This window comes from Chionomys nivalis, chromosome 5 (assembly GCF_950005125.1).
Source record: "Chionomys nivalis chromosome 5, mChiNiv1.1, whole genome shotgun sequence".
Classification (NCBI taxonomy): domain Eukaryota; kingdom Metazoa; phylum Chordata; class Mammalia; order Rodentia; family Cricetidae; genus Chionomys; species Chionomys nivalis.
In genome coordinates this window covers 18,572,516-18,600,019 of record NC_080090.1, presented here as the reverse complement: position 1 = coordinate 18,600,019, position 27,504 = coordinate 18,572,516, and the positions used below count along the sequence as shown (strand labels likewise).

The 27,504-nt window shown below is 42.6% G+C and overlaps 1 protein-coding gene across 2 annotated transcripts in view; it reads right to left on the bottom strand.

Moving 5' to 3' along the window:
• The window catches only part of Pld5 (phospholipase D family member 5), a 325,180-nt gene that overhangs the window by 168,845 nt on the left and 128,831 nt on the right, over positions 1–27,504 (bottom strand). The window contains exon 2 of one of the 2 annotated variants that reach the window (XM_057770618.1): positions 14,731–14,867. In XM_057770618.1, coding sequence (XP_057626601.1) covers positions 14,731–14,867 — 137 coding nt within the window. Of the gene's footprint in view, positions 1–14,723; positions 14,868–27,504 lie in introns of those variants that run through there. The other variant, XM_057770619.1, reaches the window with a different exon arrangement.

Below are 27,504 nucleotides of genomic sequence, written 5' to 3'. Positions count from 1 at the left end.
TTTCAGGCTGTGCCTTGCCCTGAGTGGCGACTCTATTTGCAGCATTTAGCTCCATCTGAGTACAAATCTAGACAGAACGACTGCATCACGGGAAGCACACAAATAATGCCATCTGTCCTGCACCATCCACAAGGCAATGACTGATAACTTATTACTAAAAGTAAGAAGAGTGCCATCCTATTAGTTGGCCAAAGTGAATCTGTGCCATATGAGCATAATGGTATATTAAAATCACATCTAAAAACCAGGCCTGAGGGCTTCCAAAGCACCCTAGATGAAGGAAAATGTGTAACACCCTCACCTGGACTCCATGAAGAAGATGACAATCACTGTGATAGTGGCAGCCGTCAATGGTCTGCCATCTGATCACCCAATGTGCACATAAAGAACCCAGGAACACTCCATCTGCTCTGGGGTCTTCACCTTGACCCTCCCCTTTGCCTCTATGACTGCCATGGTCCTGTAGCTCTCCCAGACAGCTCAGTTCAACCCTCAGGCTTTTCAGTAGTGCCTCCAGCAGACTTCCAAGAAAATTCCTCATCTAATTCCCACAGAGACTTGCTTTGTTCCTGTACTAGTCTCCTCTGCCTCTCAGGAAATCTCTCTCTCTCTCTCTCTCTCTCTCTCTCTCTCTCTCTGTCTCTCTCTCTCTCTGACCTTGAACTCTGCTTTAGCTCCTTGCAGTTATTCTGTAATATATATATTTTTGCTATTGTGGGATATTTTACCCTTTTGGCTTCTTTGGGGAGGGGCCCCACCCAGCTCCCAAATATAACACACATGGAGGCTTATTCTTAGTTATGAATGCCTGGCCATAGCTTGGCTTGTTTCTAGCCAGTGTGTCTTATCTTAAATTATCCCCCACTACCTTTTGCTTCCAGGCTTTTATCTTTCTTACTTCTGTATGTTTTATTGTTCTTCTTCCTCCATGGTTGGCTGGGTGGCTGGGTGACTTGTCTCTAGTTTCCTTCCGTTGTTCTCTCTTATGCCTCTTTCTCTCTTTATACTCTCTGCTCGCTAACCCCACCTATCATTGCTTCTGTCTTGCTATTGGCTGTTCATCTCTTTATTAGGACCATTAGGTGTTTAAGACAGGCAAAGAGTCATAGTTTCACAGTTAATCAAATGCAGCATAACAAAAGTAACACACCTAAAAATAATATTCCCCAACGATTTACTATATGATGTTTCCTGTGTGGTCAGAGAAATAATAAGATTGGAATGAAAGAAGATGTGTTTGCTCTAGCCAGCTATCAAGGGAAGTCTGGACTACTTGGCAATTGTAGCCAACAACCCACTGAGTGGCTGACACGGGCAAAGACACAAGCATGGCTGTGTGTGTTTCTGACCTAGTATATCCACAGTGGAGAGCTGTTTCAAAGTCATGCCAAGAGCCAAGAACTCAAGATCAGATCTTACTGTTTCATTGGTATGCAGCACTCCTGATTAGAAATTAAATCACATACCTTGTCCATCTTCTACTTGTTCAAAACCATCCTGCTGTTGGGGCTCAGAAAAAAGATACCACAAAGAATGGCATGCTGACAAGGCAGCCTTAGAAGCTGCTTCACAGTCAAGGTCCCACCCTCTGGTCTTTCTCTCCCAACCACCATGCACAGGAAGAATTCATGCACAGAATTCATTTGACCACTAGAGAAGACTGTTGAAGACAAGACGGGACTGTAACTGCATCTGGACATGTACATCTCTGGGCCTCATGCAAATCCCATAGAATCACATTCCTTTATGTCTCCCCCACCCATCCTATCTCCCTAATAATCATCGACTGGCTCTCTAAGATTGCCCCACACCTGGCCCCATTTCCTTCTCTCCTATGAAGATGAAGTTTAAGCCTGCAACCTTCTGGCTTCCTGGTGTCTCATACATGCTGTGACTCCCTGTTTCTCCACGTCAGTACATTTGTTATAGCTTTTCCTCCTATGAATCTGCGTACTGTGAGTTTTTTCTAAGGAAGCCAGGAGAGTGTAAAAAGACTTTCAGGGTTCTGGGTATCAAACCGTGCTGCCATTTTAAAACAAATGAGAAGCAGTGTTATAGTCCTGGTTACTCTTTCATTGGGTAGGAATGTATGCTGATACAGGGGTCCTAGGCACCAGGCCTGGGTTCCCAGCTAGGCAACAGTTCTATTTGTGTGTGGATACACCATGTGGCTTCTCCTAGCCCAATCAAAGCATGAAAAGACATGTTTTTTTTTTTAAAGTTTCTTCCATATGGCCATGAAAGTCACTGGATTATTCACCATCACTAACACTATAGCTCCTTCTCCACTTGAAACTTGAGTAAAAGGGGAGGGTAGTATTCGCTATCTTTTTTTTTAAAATCTTTTATGAAAAAGTTGAAGTGTCTATGCCTGCATTTGGCTCATTTCGTATCATTTTATTTGAATAAATGAGCAAATCAAGCACTCTTTTGACAATAACAATTCACATCCCAAATACAGCAGTCTATAGCTCTGAGTGTAGACACAAGATCAGTTTAACATGATGAACCTTCTCTCAGTATTCTTTAACAGTTTTCAGTGGAACTTACAACGAATAACAAAACCCACACTGGAAACTTCCAGGCTGGGGGTGTGTAGGGTTGGTAAAGTGCTTGTCTAGCAGGTGTGAAGTCCTAGGTTTGGTTCTTAGTACTGAGAAGGGGAGAGAAATGTAAAACGTTCTGACTTCCTGGAAATGTTGCAACAAAGCTACATGCTTCAAATTGAAGATGGGGCAAAATTATTATGATTAGGACAGGTGACATAGCTCAGTGGAAACTTGCCTAGAATGCAGAAGGCCCTGGGTTCCAAATCCCGGCACTAGGCAGAGGAATGGGAAACAAGCAAGCAAAATTCTCTAACACACATATTGATAATTTTTAACATGTTTTATAATTGACATAAGACATTTTGTAGAAACCAGAGCATTTGAAGTGTTTATTTTTACAAAGTGAATTCCTTTATCCCCAGATGTTTATTCTGGGGAGAACACTTTCATCCACATTCATATCTTTGTTAGGGGGTTGGGGCATGGCTCCCTGAAGAGTACATGCTTGTATAAATAAATAAATTAAAATTAATGAAGAATAAAGATATAATTAGACAAAACAGTTACTGATAACTAATGAGAGAGGAATCCATTAGGAGGAGGTTTGAGGTGTTCACTAACAAGCAACATGATTTTCCAAAGAACACAGCCTTTTCTCAATTATCTCACCAGAACCAGTTCACTGTCTGGCAGACAGAAAGCAAAGAGTAAGGCAGGAGGGTCAGGGGTCTCAATATCCCCCCCCAAAGGCATGCCCCCATGACCAACTTCCTTCTACTAGGCTCAAACTCTTAACGCTTCTACCATCTCCTGGTGGTACCATGGGCTGGAGACCAATCCTGAAAGGCACAGATCTTTAAGGAACATGCAAGGTCCAAACTATAGCAGAAGCTAGATAACGCTTTGTGAGATTCTTGATTGCTAAACAGAATTATCTGGGAATTTCATGGATGCGTCTTATGAGTGCCTAATCGGTGAGATTTTACATGGCACACACTTCAGGAGTCTTAAATAAACTATCCCAGTTAACCCTAACTGCAACCCTACACGGTAAGGGCTCTTCAACCCATCTACAGAGGGCTGCACACAGCCTCAGAGAGGAAAGTGACTCGGTCAAAATGAAGCCGTTACTCAGACAGAACCAAGACTCAGTGTTTACCTAATTTCACAGTCCCTTGAGGCTCCTCTTACCAAGTGCCCATCCACTCACCCAGGGGTTCCCACACGTTAGCCTCCAATAGTAAAGCCTATTTCATTAATGAAGGTTTCTAAGTCAAACTCATAAGATTTCTGACTCTTTAGGCTTTGGTCAGTTCCAGAAAGGGGCATTTGCACAGACCTGCATGATTCTAAAATAGCCATCTATGAATATGTTTGAGAAATAACTTGTTGGTCCATCCATCATGACCATATCAACATGTTCCCCTGAAAGGCAAATAGAATTGTGTCCATATTCTTCTAATTTTTTTCTAAGAGGTTTACTTTATATGTGTAGATATTTTACCTACAAGTATGTTGATGCTCCATGTGTGTACCTGTCACCAACAGGAGTCAGGAGGAGGCACTGGATTTCCTGCCACTCGAATTATGCAGGGTTATGAGTCACCAGGTGGGTGCTGGGGACCGAATCTGAGTTCTCTGTAAGATCAGCAAGTGCTCTTAACCACAGAGTCAACTCTCCCATGCTCCAAGTCCATATTTCTGTTAGTGTCTCTCAGAGAGATTCAAAATGAAGCCCAGGTTTCTAAGTCTGGTGTGCTTGGCTATAGACTGGGGACTACAGTCTATATAGACTACAGTGATCACAGTCTGTCCCTCTTCCTTTGCCTTTTGCTCGCCTTCTGCTCTCTAGCACAGAGCCCATCGCTTGCTGTTTTTAGAGCTGAGCTTGCATCTCATCAAGCCTTTGCTGTGGCTCCCATTAAGAAACAGCTAGCGGTGTTTCAATCCAGTGGCCAGTTTGGCGGCTCCGTAGCATCACTGGCTCTTTCCCACGAGTCTTTGACAGTAGCCATTTGTCAGTTTAAAACTTTGACGAGGTGGTGGGTGATGAGTGCATGTCTGAACTCATCCATCTGAGATATTATTAATGGTAGTGACTGATAATTCCTCCTTGTAGCTTCAGATTTAACACAGTCCCTCCAACAACACACCTTCTTGACAGAGAAACCATTCCATCCATCAATTAAACTTTGACAGATAATCCCAAAAGCTTAAAAATTTGAAGCTATGGTTAGGCATTTTGCAGACATGTTAATGAAACATGCCGTCAACTCACTTGATCTTCTGGTGTTTTATTAACTTACATGGTTTAGGGGGAGAGGAGATCTTGGTAGCTCTCCTTAGATGGTTGCCTTTTTTACAGACAGAAAAATCCAAGTACAGGAGAGTTTTCCTTAACTCATTCAGCAGAGATGTGAGAGTTTTTCTCTCCCTGACCCAGTTCCTCTTCCTTTTCATACCATCTTGTGTTCCTCTTTCTATAGTCTAGTTTAGAATTGATTTGACCACCCACGTCTTCGTGGGCGCTATTAGAAGACAGATTATGTTGGTGTTGCCTTCCTTCATCCCGTTTGTCCTCAGCACTCCGGTCCTTCAAACACTCTGGCAGTGTTGCAGTTGCCGGAAACTCAAATATCGATAAGATAAGCATTCCCAGCTCCTGCAAGCCTGCAGCCTAGAAGAGCAGGATGTTTAGAATGCAGTGATTTGGATGTGTTCTCGCAAGTGTTTGCAGTAGCAAGGAGTGCGTCCTCCTGGACACCGCAAGCATCTCTGGGATCAAACAAGGAATGCAAATTTGATGATAATGTTTACAAAAACAAATGTCCCTTCTCCATTATTTGCCAAATTTGTAAGAGGGACCAAAAATCGATCAGATAAAGGATGATTAAACATACATATGAGAAGACTTGTCTAGTCTCATCATCTGTCAGGCAAATGCCAAAAGAAGTAAAGTGAGGGCACGGAAGAGGAAGAGGAGGAACAATTTCTGAAGGGAGACTGTTTTAATAGAATAAAATCTGTGATATCTGAAGGTATAATAATTTCTCTTCTCTCTCTCTCTTTGTGTGTGTGTGTATTTGCATGTGTGTGCCTGTGGCTGTGCCTATGGAGGCCACAGGAAGACCATGGGCCCCTTATTGCTTTTCACCTTTGGTGCGTAGGTGTGTGCACATGTGTGTTTGAGACTCCAATTTAACGTGTGCTTTTTCTAGACCAGCTAGGTTGAGATCCCCTGGGATCCTCCTGCTTTCTGTTGCTGGGATTAGAGATGTGCACACCTGCACTGACTTCTTTTTGGGTGCTGGGGATCTAAAGTCAGCTTGGGTGTGATTATCAGCGCCTAAACCTGAAAGGAATTGCAGTAGGTACAAAACAATAGAATCAATCTGTAGCATCACATTTCCAGTCTGGATCGACTCTGCTTCGACTGAATGTGTGTTAAGTTGACAAATCATGACTTGATTTGACTTTCACTTACCGCAAAGCAAGAGCCAAGCTCAATACTCATTTAAGATCATTTTGAGAGACACAAAGGCATTGATGTAAATGTTCTGGGTGTTCTAGAACATTCAACGCTCAATATTCCTAATGTGTTCAAGCTGGGGAGGGAAGTCTCCCTCTTAACCAGGCTTCTGTGTTTTGTTTAATAACAAGCAAAATAAATAACAACATGAAGGGCATATTCAAGCCCCTTACATCCAACAGCTCAGTTAATGCTGGGCGGAGCTCAAAGTGTCTATAGTTTTTTGTCTGTTTGTTTTTCATCTCTTTCCCCTTCCCTCCTTCTTTCACAAATATTTTCTCTCTTCCTGAGGAAGTTGTTCTTGAATTCATGGTCCTCTGCCTTAACCTCTTGAGTGCTGGAATTCCCCACATGCATGACCACACTTACCTAGTCCAGATGTCTAACAGGAATTTTCACTGATCTCAAGATACTTATTGTGCAACACAAGGTGTTTCCTGTGCAGATGGAGATGAGTTAAACTGCTGGGAATCAAAATCCTAACTGATACTGGTGTCTGTCAGTAGCAAGGGCATCTGGCAGAGGCAGTGCTAGGCAGTGTGGAAACCACCCAAGAAGCAAAGTATCCTGAAACACACATCTTAAAGTAAGGGTGTCTCCTAAGATGCCCGTGAGATGGGGGATAGGCAGAGGGGCTACATATAGCCAAGAAAGTTATGGACAGACAGGTGCTGAGATCTGGTGTTTGAGGGCTCAGGAAGTCATGCGGAGTAGCCACAGTAGAGGGTGGTCATTGGTAGAGATGGGAGCATCCAGAAATGGGGCTGATTGGAATGGCAGGATGTGCACTGAACATTGCATGTAGGGTAGTAGAGAGATGCCCATGGGATTTTCAAGAAAAATGAACTTCCCGGAGAAACATTATCTTCTAAACCAATCCCTCAAATAAATCTTCGGCTTAAACGATGCAGTGAAAGGGCTGGCAAGATTGCTCATCTGTTGAAGGCACTTGAAACCGAGGCAGGCAATCTGAGTTTGCGCCCTGGGACCCACACAGTGGGAGAAAATTGACTCCTCTGACTTCTGCATGCATGCTTTGGACCTCCACGGGAATGCATGCCATAGCAATGGCAATATTTTCTGTCAATGTTTCTGCTCCTTCTGGTTAAGTCTGGGCTCTCCTTGGTATCTTATGAATGGCTGCACATAACTACAATCCTTGCTGTCTGCCTCTGACAACCGTGCTTGGCATTAGTCATAATTATCAGGTATGATTCTGCTTACAAAGGTTCGGTGAACTTTTTGAGAAATGTACACCACATTCAAATAATCTTCTTGGAGAATCAACCCGGCAACAGGAAATGTCAGCATCATTAGTCGTATATTAAGTTTCATTAAAATCAAAACTATGAAATAATTAGCTTCTGCTGCTTCCCTGAGTGGCAATTATGGACCACCAGGAAGTGTCACGCTCACCCAGATTTCCTCTTTTAAAGCACCACATGTTAAAGATAAGGTATTACTTAAAAAATAATTTCAGATTTCTTTTTAACTGGGACTATATAAACATCATTTTCTGAGTATGACTACTAATAACAATATCTCATATTTAGAAAATATAAATTTGATTGGGCTCAAAGGTGAGATAAAAATGTTAATATGTGCCATTATGTAAGAAAGTCAAGTCCAGAGCACTAACATGTCTGCTCTGAACTGTGTTTGGAGGCTTCTCTTCGCCTTCATTTAGAATTAGGCTCTTATCTTCTGCTTCTAATTATTGCTGAAAGTTATTTACTTAATGCCAGTGAGAAAAAATATAATCTTAAATTATTCAATTTGATTTTAGCAATTCCTCCGCAAATTTCTTTTCTTTGAAAGAACATAGAAGTCTCTCTGCCTGTGACCAACCCCGACACAGTTCTGACCGGTTCCTCCTGGCTTCCTCTGTCTCTGTTTCTTAGGCATTAGCTCCCACTACCGCCGCCTGAGGAGGTTAGCTAGTGTTGCACAAACCCCATTCCTTCCTGAAGTCTCCAGCCCCTGGCCCCATCTGTAGGGGAGGAACACGTCAGGCACACTGGTGAAAACAATAATCAAATACAGGACACTTTAATCATAGAACATTGGTCAGTTAAGTCTTCCTAAGACCCACGGACCCTACTCTGTGGACCCATGTAAATGAAGTTAGGTGCAGACATATTCTACAAGGAGCTTGTGGTGGTTTGAACAGACGCGTATTTGAAGGCTTGGCCCACAGGGAGTGGCACTATGAGGAGGTGCTGCATCGTTGGAGGAGGTGTGTCACTGTGGAGGCCGACTTTGAGGTCTTATATGCTCAAGCTACGCGGCACATGGTTGCTTCTGCTGCTTGCAGATCAAGATGTGGAACTCTCAGCTCCTTCTTTAGCACCATGTCTGCCTGCACATTGCCATGAAGATAATGGACTAAACCTGGGAACAGCAAACCAACCTCAGTTAAATGTTTTCTTCTATTAGAGTTTCCATGTTCGTGGTGTCTCTTCAGAACAATAGCAAACCTAACTAAGACAGAGATGCTTTCTATACCACTGAACAGCCAAGGCACCTATCCACCTGGAATTCCTCTTTGAAAAAATATGTCAAAGATTATCCTCTTAGGGAAACAGGGGATATTATCACTAAAAAGGCAAAACTGGTTGTTGTCAATCACTGTTCCCATCAAGAAGCAGAGATCAGAACTTTGTGTGGTTGTATGATAACTCGTTTTCATGACGGGCTCTAGTCGTATCTTCTACACTTTAGTTTCTGCTCTCATAATCCTCAGTTGTTACCCCACAGACAATTCCATTATGGAGATACAATATTTGGCTCAAGTCACACATATTACACCAATGAACAGCACTGTGCAGTAATGTGTACTTGGATCACCTGAAAATTATTGCCTATTAAAAGCTTAGCGCTGCTGGGCGGTGGTGGCGCAAGCCTTTAATCCCAGCACTCGGGAGGCAGAGGCAGGCAGATCTCTCTGAGTTCAAGGCCAGCCTGGTCTACAAGAGCTAGTTCCAGGACAGGCACCAAAAACTACAGAGAAACCCTGTCTCGAAAATCCAAAAATAAATAAATAAATAAATAAATAAATAAATAAATAAATAAATAAAAAATAAAAGCTTAGCACTGAGCTTTGAAGTACTATATAAGATGGCAGGATTGGGGATGACAACATGTGGGTTACTCAGGATTTTTTTAAATCCAGTCTGGTATGCAGCAAAGAATCAAAAATGCCAATGTCACCAATAGAAGCCAAAGTTGCCACAAAACAGCTGGTCATGTATATGTAGGAAGTAGTAAAAATATGACTAATCAAACTTGGTTGCGATTCTGGACCAGGGATCTTGAAATGACAAGAAGGCAGGCAGGTGTCCTTATAAGAGGTAAGTCTCAAAAGAGAAGACGGCAAGGGATGCAATACCAACACAAGAACAAGCTGCCTTGGTAACGTAGCAAGATTCCATCTTTAAACTTAAATAAAAGGTACGGGGAGGACAGTTTTTGAATAGTTTGCATTTTATAGACTCCATGGGAGAATGATGGGAGAGTGTAGATTATCTCCTGCTAGGTCAGTCACACATCAGAAACGTAACACGTGAGACAAATCAAGCAAAGCAGACAGAAAAGATGATGGCAAGATACATTAACAAAAGTGTAAGAGCTGGGACAGCTGACTGAGCAGCGTGATCCAGACCCGAGATCCATCACAGGATAGATGGGCTAGTGAGTGGGACAAGATGGATTGCAGGGAGATCTTTGGAAAAGAGCAAGGGAAGGAAAGAACTTGGGGAGAGGCTGTCAAAACACAGAGAAGAGAGCTGCCAGGCTGCTTTCAGCTTTCAGGAGTGAGCAGACAGACAAATCAGGGTGTTTACTTTCTAAGTTACAGATCTCAGCAAACGTTGCCCTGAGCACACGACACTGTTTCTGGTCACACGACACTGTTTCTGGTCACATGACACTGTTTCTGGTAACACTGCCAGGAGCAGAGAAGCCTACAGAGAAACTGGATCTCTGTGAGATTGCAGCCATTGGAGAGTAGTGTCACTTCACTTGTTACAATGAGTGCCACCACAGAGGAAAGTCAGAAAAGAGGCAGAGAAGGGGTGAGGTGGGGAGAGCAGGAGCCTGAAGAAGTAAGTAGACAAGGTGAAGTGATGCGGGCTTGACGGAGAGCACCTACAAACCAGAACACTTCCTCTTGCTGGGCTGCACCAGTCTCAGGAGCTCGGCGGCGATGTACCTCTGTTGGAACAGCCTGGGCATTTTTATTAGTATTATCTGTGACTGGAGAAAAAAGAGCTGGAAAGCACGGGATTCAAACACTCTGAGGACACAGATGCCCTGGAGGACCAGAGTAAAAACTAACAGTATGCTTCAAGGAGGCAAGCCACACTTGGTGCTGGAGGAAGCATGGAGGTGGGCATTGTGGTTTAGCAGGAGTTTGGCCAAATTAAAACAGAAGACCCTAGCCAGAGTTGCTGCCCTGTGCTAAGAAGGCTTGGGCAGGAAAATCAGCAGGGCAAAGCCGACTGATGTTACATAAGATTCTTTCTAACAAAACAAGAACAAATAAGCCAATGAGCCCTTAAAAGGGACAGATAAGTACCTGGGAGTTTATGGGATGAAGGTTGAATAGACAAAGGGATAGCAGCTGTGCCACTGTGAGATCACAACTCAACTCTGGCCATATCTTGTAGCAACTTGCCCAAGAAACCAACTCCCTGGACCACCAGGCCAGGCCTGCAGGAAATGAGACTGCTATCTCCAATGACATTGCAGGCAGCTGAACAATAGTTTAGATGATCGCTGGCCCTGAGCAGCTAGGAATTAGTGAGTAACTCCCAGCTTTCCTGACTCCCCCCACCCCGCCCCCAACTTCAGATCAAGGGCCAACCAGAGCAAAGCAAGCAATCTTCCTCTCACTACTCACAAATCATGCTGGTCACCCAACGCTGCCCCACATAGGCAGCCTCCCTTCTGAGAGACTCCAGCCACCTTCTTCCCACTGCTATGCCCACCTCAGAATCTCTGGAAAGACAGTTGGTGGTACTGATTCCCTTGCGACAACAAGTTCTCACTATCATAAGCTTGGAGGGTACCCCGTGTTCCTATGAGGTGAGTATTCATAGATTTCCACAGAAGCAAAGACTAAAATCAGGCGAAAGACAGATTCAAGGCAAGTTGGAAGTGAGAGGTTAGTAGGGGACACGGAAGAGGGTTTTTGGAGTCTGTGGAACAAACAGGGAAAGAATGAACACTTTTATATTGTTTGTTATGTTTCTTATTACTTTGCTATGGATTTAGACAACTCACTGAACCCACATAGACCTTGTAGAACAGGCTTTTCCATTTTTAAGGGAATTGAGCCTAAAATCACTGTAATAATCCATCCAAGGGATGAAGACTCCAAGGACAGATGTCTTTTTTGTGTCAGGTCGCTCCCCACACACCTCGGACAATCCCACTGTAGTCCTGGCCATGGTCGATTGTGACCGACTCTCCGATCGGCTTTAAACCTCCTTGCTAAGTCTCTCAGGCTTTCTCACAGTAGAAGAGAAACTTAATTTTGTACCCAAGCAAACAGAACCCAGAGAGGACAGAATGCAGTCTAGATTCTGATCCTTATTTCAAAGCCCTGGTCATTCACTACATTTTCTTCAATGTTCAGATGGGAACGATCAGAAAAGATGGTGGAACAATGGTGTGGGAACTGAATCCAGGTGTAAGACCTCACAGGCCTTACATGCCTCCCATGCACTGGAAGAGGATGGGCAGCAGAGAGACCTCCCAGTGGGTGGGGGCTGGGGAGCAAGATGCTCCTGGTTAGACACACAAGAAGCACAAAATGGCTGACAGTGCAGAAAAGAAATAGAAATGCAGGGCGTGGGAAGGAGGCTGCAGAGGAGAGATCTGAGGGGGCAGAGAGTTCTGGAAGATATGGTCATCTACAGGAATGGCTACATCACGCAACCATGTAGTAACCAGAGTCTGCAATCCCACGGCAAAGGAGTTTCTCTCTCTCTCTCTCTCTCTCTCTCTCTCTCTCTCTCTCTCACACACACACACACACACACACACACACCCGACACACATGCCACCACCACCACTACCACCAACAAAACCCAAGACAGAAACAAAAACAAAACAAAAACACAGGAAAACAACAAAACAATTACTTTAAAGCCACGCCTCTGGAATTTGACTCTGGTACTGATTTTTTTTTTAATTCTTTTTTTTTTTAAAGATTTATTTATTTGTTATGTATACAACATTCTGCCTCCATGTATGCCCGCACGCCAGAGGAGGGCGCCAGATCTCAGTACAGATGGTTGTAAGTCACCATGTGGTTGCTGGGAATTGAACTTAGGACCTCTGGAGGAGCAGCCAGTGCTCTTAACCTCTGAGCCATCTCTCCAGCCCTCTGGTACTGTTTTCTATCTTACTAATAAATACCTAAAGTCCGTGGGCTCAGGGCTGCACCACCTAGAAAACAGTCTCGTCTCCACTCACTCTCCTTCCTGTCGGGGGGGAATCTGGGAGGAGCTGGGGGAGGGGGAAAGAATATGATCAAAAATATTTTATGAAAAAAATTAATAAAAAATTTAAAGAGCAAAAATTAGAGTAAAGGATACCTTCTTCTAAGTAAAACAAGGGGTGAGTCTAACTCCATCTTCGTTGTTGCCGTTTTTAACACCCAGCAAGACCTCTTAAGGTTGAGGGTTGAAAACGTAGGGATATTTTGTCTTAAGGGAGTTTTATCGTTGGGCCTGTGTATAATTTCTTTTCAGATACTGGGATTTGCACTTAAAGGACTGCGGGTGTCTCCATTGCAGAGTGAGGTGGAAGAGAAGGGTACAGTGCTTCCACAGAGTAGCTGTTTGTCTGTCCCTCCCTGACCCCAGTCCACTGGTGCTCCGATTTGATGTGTGACAAACAGCGTCAGCAGAAGACAACAGCCATGTGCTATTGTTCTATCGCTTTTTATTTTTAAATAGCAATCCCAGTTCAACTGTTCTCCTATTCGCCCAATAAAGAAATGTGCTTTCGGCACACATTTTTAATTTTGAGAATAAAAATCCAAAATGCATGTCTATTTCTTGTGTCCTTTGTTCTGTATATATGACACCAGTTGCCTGGTAACTAGATAACAATGGATCAAAGATGGAAAAAAAATTCATTGCTTTGCCGGGCGGTGGTGGCGCACGCCTTTAATCCCAGCACTCGGGAGGCAGAGACAGGCCGATCTCTGTGAGTTCGAGGCCAGCCTGGTCTAGAAGAGCTAGCTCCAGGACAGGCTCCAAAACCACAGAGAAACCCTGTCTCGAAAAAACCAAAAAAAAAAAAAAATTCATTGCTTTTACAGAACATGTTTTACCCTAGAACATTCAGCTTCAAGGGAGCATATCCAGGATAAAATGTGTGTACCCATGACGACACTGCTATCCACGAGATCTCTCGTTAGGAGATTTCCCTGTAAAGCTGAACAGAGGCCACACAACTCTGACAGCAACTGTGAAGTCGAGCTAAGCATGAGTGTAAACTGTGGTTTGCATCTGCGTATCAACATGAGCACTCATGTTTTCTAGTGTGACATCAACCACAACTTCTTCGCAGAATGTTTCTACTTCAAGCCCCAACCTCAAAATGTAAAATAGTACGGCGGTTCAGTAGGTAAAGGTGCTGGCTGCAGAGCCTCATGACCTGGGTTCAGTCCCTGGAAAAATAGAATCAACTTTCATGCTTTCGTGGGAGGTTTTGTGACCTCCATTGAAATCTGTGGGACATGTGCCACATATTTACAAATGCATGTGCATGTGCACGTGTGCACACGCACGCACACACACAGCATGCATGCCTGCATGCCTACATACATACAAACAGAAAAATGTAAAAAGCCACAGTTCAGGCAAGAATGGAAGAGGAGACTTCTTGGGCTGAGTCTAGGCCGTGATAGTTCTACCGGTGAGGAAGCATCCAAGAGAGATGCTACATGATGCACCTGAAGTCACACAATCCGTCGTCTATGTGCAAGGATGGAGACACGCTCTGAGAAACACATCCTTAGTTGATTTCATCACCACATGAACAGAACACTGTATTCGAATATCTGCTGGGGGCAATGAATCTTGTAGGACCCTTGACATACATGAATTACTGACATCTTAAGATATGCCCTGTGATAGTAAGTGGTTAATAAAGCTGTTGTAATGTCTAGATTAAAATGAATAAACAAATAAGTAACCGTTTGCTAAGCTGCAGCTGACTGGGGGAGTTCCTGCTCTTACCTGTTAAAATGTATGCTGGGATGTATGTGTTAACCTCTACTCCAAAAACAACTAGAAAGTGTTCTCTGTCCATCTGGGCACTTGCATTTGCTAGGCTTCATCAGGGAGTGGATCAAAACATCCTACACACAACTCTCCAGAAATGCAGGCTGTCAAATATTTTATTCAGTCAAGCACCTCTCTGGATATACTAGGGCCAGGCTGTCAAGTGGATGAAATAATTAGTCTTGGTTACTGCCTGACCTAATAAAATGCAGACATCTCTGTGGAGGGGGGAGGCTTCTGCTAAGTCTCCCTGAAAACAGATCCCAGCAGACATTTCTCTCATCCTGTCCAGGCCCCTCCCTGACTTTCTCACCCACCCCCTAAAAGAGAATTTTTGGTTGTTACCTCTTACCGACATTTATTTTGGCAATTTTTCTCTGAGAGTCCGTCCTCATCTTCTCCCATGATGTCCACAGCTGAGAATATCAGTGCGACCAGGACCGCAAAGCAGCAGACCAGAGCGAAGACCACAATGCACTTCTGCTGTGACTGGAAACGAGAGGGGAAAGAGCCGTCAGCGGCTGCAAGCATAAAGACACGCAAGTTAGGGCCCGTGGGCATAAAGCCACGCAAGCCCTGAGACTTTTTAAAACACCACCGTGTGTCCTTCGGGACATGGTTAATACATAGTGAGTATGTGGTTGTTAGAAAGAGGTCGATCTCTGGGAGAAAACACCCAAGGTTTTTATGTTGCTCCCGTAACACACTCTTCAGCCTCTAGTAGATTACGTTATGGCATGCTAAACTACCCACAGTGGTACCCAGGCTTCAGAACCATCCCGTCTTTCTTTCCAACCCAAATACAGGCTACAAATGATGGCCATGGCTACAAGACCCAGAAGCACAGATGCCAGCATGGTGGGCATAACTTTTCTTCTTCACTCGCTGCCACAAACAATGTTCTTACACTTGATTTTCAATGAGAAGTTGAAACCCTGACTGGCAAAGCCACTGGTTGTCCTCATCTTCAGGTCCAAGCATGTAATCGCAGGTACCCCTATCTCTATGGTTAAAGGTGGTGGAGGGCAGTAATTGGGTGAGAGCTGTAAGCACATGGATGAATGGTTTTTGCGTGCTTTCCCTCTGCAGGGGTCTGAATGGTTGTGCCCAGCTCCGAAGTTCATGTTAAAATGTCACCCCATCTCATGCCCACTCCAATGATGGCCTTCTGGGCTAGAGTCTTTTAGAAGGCAGTTAGGTTGTGCGAGCAGAGTCATCTTTGTCAGAGAGGTGACCTTAAAAGTCTTAGAGAGGATCGTTGCCCTGTACCATGTTAGGAGGCAGGAAGCAGCAAGAAGACTCGGCCAGGAATGGTGCCGCCCTTTGTCTTTGTTTCATCTTTCCTAAGTGACTGTAAAATGGGGAAACGAATACATCTGCTTTTAAAGGTTACAATGAAGACGAAAAGTAAGTGAAATGAGATATTTAATGTAGACTACCAGTGTCATAACTAGGTGACGTATTCAATACTGATCACTGTTGAGACCCGTCTCTGTGAGCCACCCCAAATATTTTAGGGAAACAAGATGAATATATGAATACGCCAAAAACATCAGAATGTTGTTTTGGGTCTATTTATATATTGATTATGGACAGGGACAGAGAAAAAATGGAAAACAGCACAAGAAAGGACACTTCTTTATAAGAAAGGTTATTCTCCTTTCTCTTTTTAGATATGACTTTAGTATATAGCTCTGACTGTCTGTAATGCGTCATGTAGATCTGGCTAGCTTTGAACTCACAGAGATCTACCTACCTCTAACTCTCAAGAGCTGGGATTAAAGGAATCAACTATATCATGCCTTTTTTCATTTCCTTCTTCATGCTTCTAGGGACTGAAGCCAAGACCTTGCACATACTAGGCAGGTGCCCTGCCACTGGGCAACATACCCAGTTCTTTTTGTATTTTTTATTTTGAAACAGAGTTTCATTCAAGCCTTCCTTGAATTCTCTCTGTGGCCTGGGTAAGCCTTAAATTTGTCATCCTCCTGCCTCAGTTTCTGAAATAGTTATGGTCATAGACCTATAAACCTGGGTCACCAGGCCAGGCTCTAATTTTTGAGAAATCATTCTAGTCCAGTCTCAGAACTCAAAATCTTTAACAGACATTTCTAAACTTCAATATGTATTAAAACTACCTGAGGGGCTTTAGATACATCTGGGCTCCCTGGCCATTTCTGATTCCATTGGTCCAGGGTGGACCCTCAAGAATATGCATTTGTGCCGGGCGGTGGTGGCGCACGCCTTTAATCCCAGCACTCGGGAGGCAGAGGCAGGCAGATCTCTGTGAGTTCGAGACCAGCCTGGTCTACAAGAGCTAGTTCCAGGACAGGCTCCAAAACCACAGAGAACCCCTGTTTCGAAAAAAAAAAAAAAAAAAGAATATGCATTTGTAGTAAATTTGTAGTTAGTTCCCAAGAGATGCTTGTTGTAATACGAGCGGCGGGGCTGCATCCCCGGCCCCCGGCCGCCCGCATGGCTTATGCCCCAAAATAATTACACGGAAACTGTATTCTTTTAATCACTGCCTGGCCCATTAGTTCCAGCCTCTTATTGGCTAGCTCTTACATATTGATCTAACCCATTTCTAATATTCTGTGTAGTACCACGAGCTGGCTTACCAGGAAAGATCTTAACCTGCGTCTGTCTGGAGTGGGAGAATCATGGCGACTCACTGACTCGGCTTCTTTCTCCCAGCATTCTGTTCTGTTTACTCCACCCACCTAAGGGTTGGCCTATTAAATGGGCCTAGGCAGTTTCTTTATTAATTAACCAATGAAAGCAACAGATAGAAAGATGACCCTCCTTTCTATCTATCTATCAATATAGATGCTGATATTGGTGGTCTCACAGGCTGCACTGAGCCCACAGCGATCATTTGTGCTGGAAGGAAGGTTGTGCTCCAGGGCTGCCACTGACACCTGACTCATGGACAGTAAAGACTGGACACAGTATTTTGGTTAGACACACACCTATGGTCAGTTTTATATATAAACTAGACACAGTAAGAGGTCAATACCAACAGTTAAGAAACATAACTGCTCTGGAATTCGGGACCATTATTAGGAAAATGACGGTTACTGGTGGTAGTTGTTTTGTTTCTAGGACCGAGTCTCACTGTGTTACCCAGTCTGGCCTCAAATTCATGATCCTTCTGCCTCAAGCCCTCAAGTGCTTAGATTATAGGAGTGTGCAACCATGCCTGAGGTTCAATCTCTCTGTCTCTCTCTCCTCCTTCACTCCTTCTCTCTTCTCCTTTCTCTCTCACACGCACACACAATGTTTCACTATGATATTTCATAACTATATTCATATAATATACTTTAACCAATCCTATTCACCACATCTCTATTCTTTTTTCTTTTTAATATTTGTAGTTTTTCATATCTATTTTCATTTATGATTTTTTTTTCATTTATTTTACATCCTGACCACAGCCTCCCCTGGTCCCTCTCCTCCTGTTCCCTCTCCCCATGCCCCCTCTGCTCCCTCCCCACTCTAATACTTTCCAAGTCTTAGTTAGGGCTTCCATTAAGGTCTTTGGTCACTTTGGAATTAATTGTTGTGCAGGATGACAAATACGGATTCAGTCTTCTATCTGAGGCTTTCCAGTTTTTGCAGGGCCATTTATTAAAGAGGCCAGTTTTTTATCTATCACAAGTTCTTCAGCATCTACAAGAAGCATTGCTTGAATGTAGAGACCACAGTACCTGAACCAGTGATCTGCTAACTGAGATAAGAGCTAAGCAATGGGGAGGTAGCACACATGGTGTGGACATGCTGGTTAACAGCTAAGCAATGGGGAGATAGCAATCACAGTATGGATACACTGAACCCAAGTATGACTCACGTCTCATGCTGAACAGAGCAGGGCAGTGTGAGAGTTCCTCATAGTAGTCTAGAGAGCATGAAAATGAAAGCTAGAAAATTATTTGTGGAAATTTGTTTCTAATATTTTCTGACCACAGATGACTGATGGTCATTGAAACTGCAGAAGGTGAAGTGATGAGTAAATGGAAGCGGGGGCCTGGGTATCATCATTCCTACTAAATATTAGGGGATATGTGTTTGCCCTTGAACTTACTCAGCTTCAGTAATACATTCTATTTTTTCTTTTTTTTCTTTAGCCCTCCCTCCCTCCTTCTCTCCCTCCCTCCCTCCCTCCTTCTCTCCCTCCCTCCCTCCCTCCCTCCCTCTCTCCGTCCATCCGTCCCTCCCTCCCTCCCCTCCCCTCTCCTCCCCAGACAAGCTCTCAGGTAGCCCAGCTTGGCCTTGAATTCACTTTGTAACTGAAGGTGACCTTGAACTCTGTACTCTCCTCCCTCTCCCTTCCAGCATCTGGGATTACAGACATTCACCACCACACAACTCCCTAGTGACTATTTTTCAACCCCCAAAAGGATCTTAGTAAATATACTCTAATGATTTAAATATTTGTCTCATGATTTATTTTCTCTAAGGACATTTAAAACATTTTTTAAAAAGAATCTTGCCCTAGCCTTCAAATTTCCTGGTAATAGTCTTTGCTTGAATTGTCAGGAAATATTTGTAGTTAGGTTTTTTTTTTTTTTTTTTTTTTTTTTTTTTTTTTTTGATTTTTCGAGACAGGGTTTCTCCGTAGCTTTTGGTTCCTTTCCTGGAACTAGCACTAGCTCTTGTAGACCAGGCTGGCCTCGAACTCACAGAGATCCGCCTGCCTCTGCCTCCCAAGTGCTGGGCTTAAAGGCGTGCGCCACCACCGCCTGGCTTGTAGTTAGGTTTTTTTTTTTGATAAAAATAAAACAAAACATGATAAAGAAGAAAAATCTCAGTGCCACTCAACAGTGGTTGCCATCATTGTCTGCCTTGGTTTTTTCTTCTCCAGCATCTATCTTTCCAACAATCTTACGATACTCTACCATTCTATACATGAGTTTCATAGTGTAGGTTTGGCAATTGACCATATTTTAATGTTGTTAAATGTTCTTATAATAGATTTCAATTCTTACCTAATGTTCTGTTACAGGGGCATGCCTTTTTCTTCTCTACTCTAAAAATATAAAGGCAAATTAGTACTATTTCTAATTTAATACTAATTAATTTGTGGAGAGAGAATTGTACTGTGCAGTCTAGATTGGCTTCACACACATAATCCTCTGGGCTCAGACTCTGGTGGGCTGGGAGTCACTTCATATGCTTTCCCTAGAAGCTGTGCACAGAAACAAACAACGGAAGCTTTTAGAGGAGTCTAAAGCAATGCAGAATTATTCGTTCACTAAAAGTCTCAGGGGTAGGGAGCTAAACCTGGGCAATAAAATGAAACATTATCTAAAGAATAAGCATGTAGACGCTGGCATCTTGAAGACCATATCAGGTACAGACCAAGAGCTTGGTCAATGAGCCCTCGTGTATGTCAAACGCTTAAGCTACACCAATATTGATTTGTTTCTCTTTGTTCTTGTCCTGGTGAGGCAGTAAATGACAACCCTACCTAATTTGTTTGTTATTGGACGTTCTTTGATGAAATAACCCTTTACACTTCCATTAACATCTATTAGTTTAATTCTATGTTATTAAATTCTCTGAGAGCAGTTTAGCTAGTATTTTCATTTTAATTTGTCAAAGGGAAATCCAGACTCTGGTTCTCATTTTAAAATGTGTTCTTGGGACAGTGTGCCCTGAGAACATAATTTCTATCTCATCAGTGACAGACTTTGTTCAAATAATTGTGTAAAAGTCTCATGAGACCAAACTTTAGGTTATAAAGAGAAATTTCATTTTAACTTCTGAAGAGATCATTCCAGAAACTGGTATGAATCATATTTTATGTTTTTATTTTACTGAATCAAAGGGAATAAAGCTTTAAGGAGAACGAATAAATGTGCACACAATCCAAACTTCACTGATGGACTCAACACATGAAACAAAAATGAAATTTGAAATAAACCAATCAAGTACATCACTGATGTTTTCCTACAATGGAAATGGATTACTTCCTTGGTCAAGAAACACATCCAATCATGCTGACATTCAAAGATTTGAATGTGGTATATTTACTACATGCGCTTTACTGCAAGTAAGACAGATTTATAAGACCTCTGACCAGAGATGCGGTATTGTGCTTGAGAATTAGAAATACTAGGTGTTTCTCACCACACTTGCATATTATTTAAAAAGCACTGAGGACTTTGCACCCATGAGCTTAAAGTAAAATTTAAACATTTATATTGTCTTTCATTTACTTACAAGTGCTTTTTTAATTTTGAGTTTACAATATAACTATCTGTCCTTTCCCTTTTCTCCCTCCAAACTTTCCAAACAACTTCTTCCCACTCTCCTCTAAATTGATGGCTTCATCTTTCATTAGTTGTTGCATGCATGTATGTATGTCTATACACACATACATATGTTCCTAAATATAACCTGCTCGGTCCATAGAGTGATACAAGTTTTTTCAAAAGCAAGATGACAAATTTTTAAAAACATGGTAAAGTCTTAACAATACAACACATTTTATGTATCTAACCCCTAATCTTGGCAAAGATAGGAAAATGCATTTTCCAAGGAGAGATGTACCAACAAAGATAAACATTTGTGTGATTCAACAGCAAAAGTGATCCAACGAGTTGGAAATAGTGTGGGTATTTAATTCCTGTCTCTAGGTCCAAATACTCTAGACCTGTTCTATAGATTCAAGTGTTTTCCTTTATGTGTTTCATTTTGGTGTCTTCATTTTCTACTTCACATCACATCACATCACATCAAATCTTTTCTGATTGCTGTTAGTGTTAGGCAACAGATCCTTCATGTGCTCCATCAGTGTAGACACAGATGTTGAACGTTTGCCTCTGTGCTATGACATTACAGCGTCAATGGGTCTGTGTGATAGTCCTATAACTCAGGACATACTGTACATTGAGATCTTAGTCATGTCCCCAGGAAAATGCATCACCTGGAAGATCCAGAGCCATCTCTTCTGGTGACTAACCAAGCCTCAGGATAATGACTTCACTATAGGACCAAATCAGAACATCTGGACCACATACTGCACAGGGCTTTGGGGGAATCTTTACGATGGACATCACTTTACCCTCACATTCTTTAGAGTCCTCAGAATGACACTCATATGCCCTGCTGCCCGTCCCTGAGGTATGCTAACTTTCTTCCAAAGCTTAACTAGCTATATATAATGTAGGTCGCAACCTAACATGGGTCCTGCCACAAACCAGAGGAACTCTGAATGAGCCCCAGAGAACAGTAGAGCAAAGGGGAAGCAGGAATACTCCACCAATCCAAGCCAAAGAGAGAAAGCTGGGAGTTTAGAAAAACCAAAGCTGCCAGAGTTGGCAGGAGGAAGAGCTCACGGAAGAACTTAGAGGAACTTCAGAAAGTCTCACTGAGTTTTGGACTGAGGATGGATCAGCACATGTGTGTGTCAGTCACCTGCAGGAGATGGCACTGGAAAGAAACCAGTAGAATAATCTTTGACCTATGACAGGGACAAAGAGAGCTAGCATTCCTAATGTCCATATTGGGGGGAGGTCCTATAATATTTGGGTACCACACCCCAGAACCCTCATGATAGAAGGAGAGAATCAGCTCTCATGAGCTGTCTCTCTGACATCCATATGCTCACCATGGCATGCACACCCACGCAATCACAAAAATAAATAAATGTAAAATCAATAAATTAAAAAAGAAGCAAACTTTGAAACCTCAAACTATTGACAAGTAAGTACATGTAAGACTAAAACTCAAGGATATTGTTAAAGCACCCTGCTGTCCAGCACACAGCAAAATAAAGTTCAGTGTTTGGCATTCAGGATGAAATCATAAGACCTGCCTAAAGCTGACAGCACTCAGGAACTATCATGAGGACAATAATCAGTTGAAACCAACTCAGAAATGATATATAGTACTGCATTATATGCAGGCACTGAACTTACTATTATAGGTATACTCCATAAATTTAAAAAGATAATTATGAAAAAGTAAGATGAATAAAATATGAAAATAATACATCTGAATTCCAGACATAGTAAATTCACTGAAGGGAATTAGTAGATTAACTACAACATAAAAAACAAATTAGTAATCTCTGTGAAAACATAGAGAATATAATAAAAAATCTTATTATCAGTATCTATATGTGAAGCCTACTGTGTATTCTTGGAGCCTTTGTAAATGAAGAACATGAAAAATTTCTAAAATGTAAGTGCCAACATTGCGGAAGATTTAAGAGTAATCACATAATGATAAATAGATTAATCAAGAGGACTAGTATTAGACATAAATGCAACTAATAGCAACCTTAAGTGCATAAAACAAAACTGAATCAAACAGAATTAGAAATTAAAAATTCTCAACTATTCCATGATTTTTACAAAACCCTTTTCTCATAAATGAATAGAATTATGTGGTGAGAAATCAGCATGCATGCAGAAAATCTGAAGATGACTGGCAGCTGACTTCACTGACCTCAGACTTAGCGAGCATTCTAGCAAAGACTTAGCAGACATCTGCCTCATTTGATCACACAGAACATTCACCCCGCAGACTATATTCTGATTTTTAAATAAGTTCCAGGGAAGCAACAGTGACTTCAATAGTATAAACTCACATAGTCTCTGGCTACAATAAAGTCAAATATAAAACAATAAAAGGGAGGTCTCTGACAAACCCTTAAACACTCAGAATTTAAAACTAATTTGCATACATATAGATTAAAAAAAATAAGAAAAGCATCAGAATTTTGAACCAAATGAAAATAAAAGTACACTATATCAAAACCACGTGAGAGTCTGCGCCAAAAGCCTTAAAGGGAAGTTTGTAGCGTCAAATGCATAGGCTTTGGTTTTTATACATACCTTAAAATATAAAAAGGAAAAGAGTTTATAAAATTCAAAATAGGCGAGTTGGTGGAAATAATAGAGATACCGGTAAATCCAAACCAGCAAAGCCACGGAAGTCACAACACCTATGCTTTGAGAACACCTGACTCATGAATCACTATATCCCGATACTTTTTTTAAAAATTTAACATGCTTCAATTAATCTTGAAATAGTCTTAATGTGTGGGAAAACTCCGGAATGCAGAGATTAAATCCAGGAGTCAGCCAAGTAATTTCTCCTCACGGCAAACACCAGGACCGTAGGTCTGTTGATCATAAAGAAACAGAGGAAAGGAAACCTCAGTAGGTGAAACAGATTTCTTTCAAATAAGTACTTTTGTTGGGTGTGGGGGGAGACATGAGTCTGTCAACAGTTCAAGAGACTGGCAAGGAGTTGATGGGGACCAGGGCGGGAACATTGGTTAAAAAGTCATCCTGCTTGGATGACAATTGACCGCTGCAATATTCTTGAGTCTTACATCCCCACTTCAAGACTTCTGGGTTCACAAAAGAGTTTGCAAATGTATCCAAAAGGGTACAATCACAAGTAAGTCCACAGCAGCGTTTTTATCAAAAGATTAATTTGGGAAGGTAATGTACCTGAAAATAAGATTTGATGCAGTGATTCTCTGGGATGATTTTAGCCACTGATATGTGGATACGTGCTTGTGAACACACGGAGAAAGGTCAGAGAATCACATTAGACTTTCAGCACGTATTTGTGGGGAAAGGAGAGGCTTCTGGGGGAAACTGAGGTACACTGTTTATGGTGCACAAGGTTTACTCTGTTTTTCTCCACTGTTAGGAACTTTATATTAGTCCTGGATGTAAATTGTCTCTCACTGCAAGAAGGAAGGAAGTAGCTGTCTACTAGGCTACACCGGCCCTAGGACAAGTTAGTTCTCCACAACACGATCCTATTTGATTGGCTGATTTGTTGACTGACTGATGGATTGACTGACTTTGCAGTAACAGCAAGAGAAGTCAGGGCTTGTGTGGGCTAAGGAAGTGCTCTACCACTGACTGACACTCCCAGCCTTCCGCCCTTCATCTTAATCTACTATTGAGCATAATCAGCCGTGACCTCTACATTTATTTATAGTGGAGGATATACCCCAATCGAAATTTCACAGACTACAAGGGCAACTGGAGAGTCACAGACTTTTGAATATCCAGAACATCCAGAGATCATCTCGTTCAACCCTCCACTCTGTCTTTTACTTGGTAAAGAAATCACTGGGAGAAAGATATTGGTTCCCAGTTGTTTCTCTGCCCACCCCTATGTTTAACTGATTGACACTCCTGCAAGTAAAAAGAACTTTAGCTCTCACAAAAGACCAATGTGGCAGTCAGCCTGCACAGCAGTGTTCCTGACATCCCCAGTGGGGAGAGCCCTGCCGAGTAAAGGAACCTCATAAATGCTTGAAGTCATTGGTGGCATCAGGAAAGGGGAGAAAAATGTACTTCAATTAAGAAACACTTATCAAGCATCTAACATATATATTGTTTATAAATGGATAGAAATTTTTGCAAAGAGCAAAATGTATCCTTTGTATCCCTAGTGTTTATTTGCTTCCTTATTTTACAAAAGGAGTGCAAGCATGCTATACAAACATGGTTAATTCACAGTCATGGAGCCATTATTAAGAAATTTTGACTATAAGAACCTCACAATTGAACTGTGTATGTGTGCATGTGCGGTGTGTGTGTGTGTGTGTGTGTGTGTATGTGTGCATGTGCGGCGTGCGTGTGTGTATGTGTGCATGTGCGGTGTGCGTGTGTGTATGTGCGTGTGTGTGTGTTGCGGGGGATGAGCACATCGCTCTAGTGTTGTAAGGACTGAGCCAGGGTGGAAAAGGATAAGTGATTCACTTCACAAAAGAATTGAATCCTTGCGAATTCAAGGAATTCCTACACATACAGCAAAGGATTCTCCCTGTACCCACAAAGCAGGTGGAGTGATTTCGAATATCATGTATGAATAAGAACACTGTGCCTTATTCAACAGCTAAGATGCTATACTTTCATGTGCTCAGTACTCCTCCCCTTCATTGCCGATGAAAGTGGACAGAAAATGACAAGAAATTGCTGGCTGCCCTTTGATAAACTGATGGCTGTTTGGGCTTTTAACAAGCTGGAGAAAGCTTTGAACATTTCAATACATCAAACTAAGCCAGGGTTCTTTCAGCTTTGATGGGGGAGTTATTCCGAAGTTAGCTGATCACAGTGGTTTCAGGCTTCTTTTCTAAGATATTTGTTTTCTAGTGACCTTAAAGATTAGTAGTTCATTCTGTCGGTAGGAAAGAAACACTGCTGGCAAAAACTCCATAACCTTTATGGTAATTAAAAAGCAAAGTTGGCTTTGGGTGTAATAGCAAAGAAATCAAAAAGCAAAATCTTTGGTGTCCCCCGTGTTCAGTTTCCTCTCTGTTTTTAGAAAGAAAATGCCTGCGTACAGTACAGACGTCTCTACGAGAGTGCACGCCGAGCTTAAAGAGAGGATGAGAAGGAAAGCGGTACTGTCCCACTGTAGAGACCTCACCTTTAGTATTCCTTCCCTGGGGAACTACAGCATCCTCTGATTGGACACTGCTAAACACTCACACTACTTCTTAATGAGACAGCGCTGATTTCTAGAAAGTTTCTATTGACAGAGTATAATGGTCAATTTCATTGTTAACCTGACTGAATTTGGAACTGTCTAGGAGACACATCAGTGTGTGCCTGTGAGGGGAGCTTCCAGAGAGTTTTAACTGAGGAGGGAAGACCTATCCTGAACATAGGCAGCACCATCTCATGGGCTGGGGTCCAGGGCTGATTGAAAAGGAGCAAAAGAAGCCTGGTGGTGATGGCACACACCTTTAATCTCAGCACTTGGGAGGCAGAGGCAGGTGGATCTCTGTGAGTTTGAGGCCAACCTGGTTTGCAGTGTGAGTTCCAGGATAGGCTCCAAAGCTACAGAGAAACCCTGTCTCGAAAAACCAGGGAAAAAAGGAACAAAAGAGAAAGTACAAGCTAGAGCACCTGTCTCTCTGCTTCCTGATGACAGGTGCCTTGTGAGCAGCTCCTGTGATCTCATGGCTCTCTCCTCCATCCTTTCTCTACCACTATGGAATGTATTCCTGAAAATCATGAGATAAAATGGCTCCTTTCCCACTTTGAGTTGCATTTGTCAGACATTCTGTCACAGCAGAAAGAAAAGTAAACCATAGTGAGCAAAGAGCATCTTAGGTGAACATCCACAAGGACAGGCCCCTCCTCTAAAGAGCATACCAAGTGAGCGTCCACAGAGACAGGCCCCTCCTCTAAAGAGCATCCCAGGCGAGCATCCACAGGGACAAGCCCCTCCTCTAAAGAGCATCCCAGGCGATCATCCACAGGGACAGGCCCCTCCTTTAAGGGTGTCTCCTTAGCTTTATTCCTCTTGAGATCGTTCCTTTCCTACTCCTTTGCCGTTTCCTTTGTTTCTCTATTTTGAGACTTCCTTCTTTTTCTTAAAACAGCATACTTTATCTTATTTATATATCAAATCATGCTTTAATACAATGCTTTGAGTAGAAGGGGAAAAAAAGGAAGATGAAGGATTTCAAGTCATAAAACCTTTCCCTCCCTTAGTCCTCATCCCTTACTACCTTCGGTAGGTCAGAAATTGCAAAGACATCTACCACAAGATGATGAGGATGAGGATGATGATGATATCCCCCCAAAAAACACTAGGATAGAGTTGAAACTAGAAAAAACAAGCTTTATGTCCTCCTTCATGACTCGTGCCCTTTCTGTCTTCATCGTTTCCACATCAACCACTGTTCTTTTTTTTTTTTTTTTTTTTGGTTTTTCGAGACAGGGTTTCTCTGTGACTTTGGAGCCTGTCCTGAAACTAGCTCTTGTAGACCAGGCTGGTCTCGAACTCACAGAGATCTACCTGCTTCTGCCTCCCGAGTGCTGGGATTAAAGGCGTGCGCCACCACCGCCCGGCTTCAACCACTGTTCTTGCTGCTTTTCAAATCTGTCCTCTTCATCTATGGTGCCCACTCTTGCTCCCATCTACAGCTCAATCTGTTCGGGGCTTTCCCCACAGGACAGAGTCCTGTTGCTCCCACCCCATGATGTCTACAGACAAGCAATGGGAGCATCCTTGAGCACTGGGGAAAGAAAGGCAGTTGAGTAGCATAGACCAACAGGATCACTAAGCTGGGAGGAAAGGCATGGCTAAATAGTTCAGCTGCTGCAACAGATGCAGGGAATCTTGTCTAATC